The sequence below is a fragment of the Condylura cristata genome, unplaced genomic scaffold (genome assembly GCF_000260355.1).
Source record: "Condylura cristata isolate star-nosed mole 26May11 unplaced genomic scaffold, ConCri1.0 scaffold00005, whole genome shotgun sequence".
Lineage (NCBI taxonomy): Eukaryota > Metazoa > Chordata > Mammalia > Eulipotyphla > Talpidae > Condylura > Condylura cristata.
Window position 1 is genome coordinate 8728008 of NW_004567106.1, and position 3900 is coordinate 8731907.

The 3900-nt window shown below is 36.0% G+C and overlaps 1 protein-coding gene across 1 annotated transcript in view; it reads left to right on the top strand.

The window, feature by feature from the left end:
• GATAD1 (GATA zinc finger domain containing 1) overlaps window positions 1-3278 on the top strand; it is a 19101-nt gene extending 15823 nt beyond the window's left edge. Inside the window, exons 7-8 of the mRNA XM_004677108.2 lie at window positions 611-794; window positions 2721-3278. Coding sequence (XP_004677165.1) covers window positions 611-794; window positions 2721-2911 — 375 coding nt within the window. The 3' untranslated portion in view covers window positions 2912-3278. The remainder of the gene's footprint in view (window positions 1-610; window positions 795-2720) is intronic.
• Window positions 3279-3900: the final 622 nt, after the last annotated feature.

A 3900-nucleotide genomic window follows, 5' to 3' on the forward strand; every position in this document is an offset into this window, starting at 1 on the left:
TTTTTTTTTTTAATGGGAGAATGTTAAAATGCATTGAAGGGGACGAGACAAGCCCAGTGAGACTGAGGGAAGGTACAGCTATCCTTTGATTGTAATCAAAAGAGTTTCTGTCTTTTTTCTTGGTTGAAAATATGGTGTGTTTTCTTCAGTGAATGATTAGGGAAGAAGGTATATAGAATATATTCTCACCAGGTAAGCACTGCTTTTTAGGACAGTACAGAGGTAGATACCTAAATTGGTACAGTTGTTTCGGCTTCAGTCTCTGCCTTACGTGGCTATCAGCCAATCACTTAACCTTTCTATAGCACAGTGGCATTGGCCAAAAAACAAAAAAAGTACGGATATTAACCTTTGTTATATAAAATCAAAATATCATTATAAACAAAGGTTTTCTGTAGTTGTCATGTATGTGTGTAATATTGTCATTCAGAAGTGAAACAGTTCTAGATTTGGCGTCAATCATGTAAACACTGATACTTCAGACAATCTCAAAAACCTTTTATTAACCACTTTGAAAATGACTGCTCTATGTGAGGAATTTTCAGTTCATATTCATTTTAATATTAAATGTTCTATTCACTTTACACATGGAATTATCTTCTTTTCCCAGGGAGTATATTACCAAATTGGCGATGTTGTTTCTGTGATTGATGAACAAGATGGAAAACCCTACTATGCCCAGATCAGGGGATTTATCCAAGACCAGTATTGTGAGAAGAGTGCAGCACTAACGTGGCTCATCCCCACCCTTTCTAGCCCCAGGGACCAATTTGATCCTGCATCCTATATCATAGGTGAGTTTGACAATTACTGCAGGTTCTTGAACACTGTTATTTCCTATTATTATATATAGGATGTATTAGTCTGTTCAGGCTGCATAAAATACTATAGGATTTATACAACGGGAATTTATTTTCTCACAATTCTGGAGGCTGGAGTCTAAATTCAAGGAGTTTTTAGGTGGCTTATGGTAAATGCTCTCTTCCAGGCTTGTACACTCCTGGCATCTGTTCTTATAAGAATATAATCAGGGCAACCCACTGGAGTCCCCTCTTTGCACAGAAAGCTTTCTTGTCCTTCATATCTGCCAAAAATGTCTTTTTTTGTTTGTTTGTTAAAAAAAAAAAACAAATCACATTGGATCACAATCTCATTTAACTCTCTATGAGGAGGTATGGCCATACCATCACATTGGGAGTTAGAGCTTTAACATACAAACTTGAGAGGGATATAAATCAGTCCATAATAAAGAAGCTTAAATATCATCAAATACAAAAAATTAGAGAGCTTTGTAGGCAATACGAAGGACATTATAACAGGGTTGGATATGATTGGTTATTTTGAGTTTGGGAAATGTGAACCTGCTAAACAGTTCTGTCAGTAAGATTTTCCAAGTAACCTAGGATTTAACTTTATTAAAATTTACCCCTTGGGAGCTAGGATAGTTTGGTTACTTACAAGAATCTGTTCAATAATAATTTCCAAAAAGGAATACGGCAGTTTTTTTTCAATCTTACAAATTCTCAATATGTGCCCATTTATGTCTCACATGTTTGCTTTTTATAACTTGCTATTGTTGTTAATTGAAGTAGCAGCCACTGTACTATCATTAATTTCAAGAATGCCAAAAGGAATGGGACAAAATCTCTTGATGTTGGCTCAGAAGAAGTTAGTGATAAATACAATTTTGAATGTTTCCAAAGTTTTTAATCTGCTGTGAACCTTTAGAACTTTCTGCAATTTACATGTGATACTTTTGCACTCTGAAAAAAAAGAAGACACTTATACCATCATTTCGTGGACACTGGTTCAGTGAAAGCATTTGTGGAACGGGCATGAGTGAGTGGGAAGACCCATTCTAGGGTGTGTGGGCTTGAGGCACCACATTTCTGACCTGTGGAGCTAAGTGCCAGAGCCCAGTGTAACATTCCTGTTGGGAGCCATGCTTGTTATTTTCTTACTAAGTACTTTTGAATTATTAAAATATTGGCATAATTATATAATTAAAAGAAAACATGTAAAAATTTCTTCAGCAGAACTCAGGGACAAATAATGTACCGCTATTATTGTCACCAACATGGCAAATGTGATACATGACCAGTTTTGATCTTCTGCTTGTAAGTACATTGAAGAATGAACTGTCATTTACCTAATCTGTCAGACAGGATTCTCAGAGAGGCACTCATCTCTGTGCCTCTGTTCCCAGTCCTCTAGAGGAGACAGCATAGCAGAGAGGATCAGAAAACAAACTCTGGAATTAAGACTGTCTGCGCTCATAGCCCAGCCACTAACTGTATGATCTTGGGCAAGTACATTAGGTTCCTTAGCTTGTCTTACTTCGTTTTTCTAATATATAAAATGGAAGCACTATGCCTAATTCAGAGGGTTGGCATGAGGATTTAAAGTGTTGATATATGGACCATACTTAGATCGTTGTAGGCACGTGATAAACACAATATAAGACTAACTTTTTAGAATTCTTTCTATCTTGACTTGATATTTGGGGGAAGAATGCTTATTAGTTAAGTAGTTAAAGTGTTTGGAAAAGTTGAAAAAGCAGTTGAAAAAGTTGGAAAGTAACTTCAGAATATACATGTTTCAAGGACTAATGTTGAATTACCACCAGAATGGTTTTCCTAGTATCTAAGAATGATGCCATTTTAAAGAAATGAAATATGTGTTTAAAAATGTGCTGAACCTTTCCACTGGTTGCTTTTCAGGACCAGAGGAAGATCTTCCAAGGAAGATGGAATACTTGGAATTTGTTTGTCATGCACCTTCTGAATATTTCAAGTCACGTTCATCACCATTTCCCACAGTTCCCACAAGACCAGAGAAGGGCTATATATGGACTCATGTTGGACCTACTCCTGCAATAACTATTAAGGAAACAGTTGCCAACCATCTATAGTATGAAAAGTAAAGCTAGATTTCCAGTTGCTTTGTTTTCTTACTGCTATAAAATATGCCATCTTTTTATCAATGAAATTCTTAAATGGAAAAATGACATAAAAGTTTTATCTCTACTACCCAATTATCATTAGTATTTTAAACCATTTGCTTATTACTAGTCATTTAGAAAATTAAAAGGGGTAAAAAAAGAATTAACTGTACTTTGAAGTTAAACATTCTATGTATATATCTTCCCAGGCAAAGACTGTGATTTCCAAGGAGACCATTAGGAACAGGTAGTGCCTATTTTTCTGTATAACTTATTTCTAGAAACTCATGAATGAATTGTATTTTTATACATTAAAGTTTTAATTGTTTGGATTTCTTACCAAAGTCTTAATCAAATAAAATGTAGCTATGAACAGTATCACAAAGCTAAACAAGCTTTATTTTTTCATCTAGAAAAATGCCAATAGACTTTTGGCTGTTTTAACAATATGAAAATCGGAAGAAGTAAGGATTGCACATATTTGTCTCCTCTTCTACCCTGACTTAACATTTCAGCCCCAGGAAAATTTGTCAGAACCTAGTTTAATTGTAATAATTGTATAGCAACTTTTCTACACAGTTATAGTATGTTGAAAAAAAAAAGCAATTGTAGATAACTGTATATAGTCATCTCTTTATTCAAAATGAATATAGTGAAATTGATTGTAAATACCGTTGTAAATAACTAAGAACTGGCCCTCCTTGGTGGTGCAGTGGGCTAGGATACAGCACTGCAAGCTGGCTGTAGCTGCTTCAGTGAGTTCATGGATCCCTGGCCCTGGGAGGTGATCCACATATGGCACAGCAGACCTCTCCTGGCTCACCTGTTGCCCCCCCACTTCTCCGACCCCCAGCAGTGTACTTTGTTCTGCTCCCCACTCTGTCTCTAGTGAAGCTTCTCACTGCCCCTGCACCTCTGGCCTGTACCTCAGTTCTATATGCATAAATAAATAAATCTTT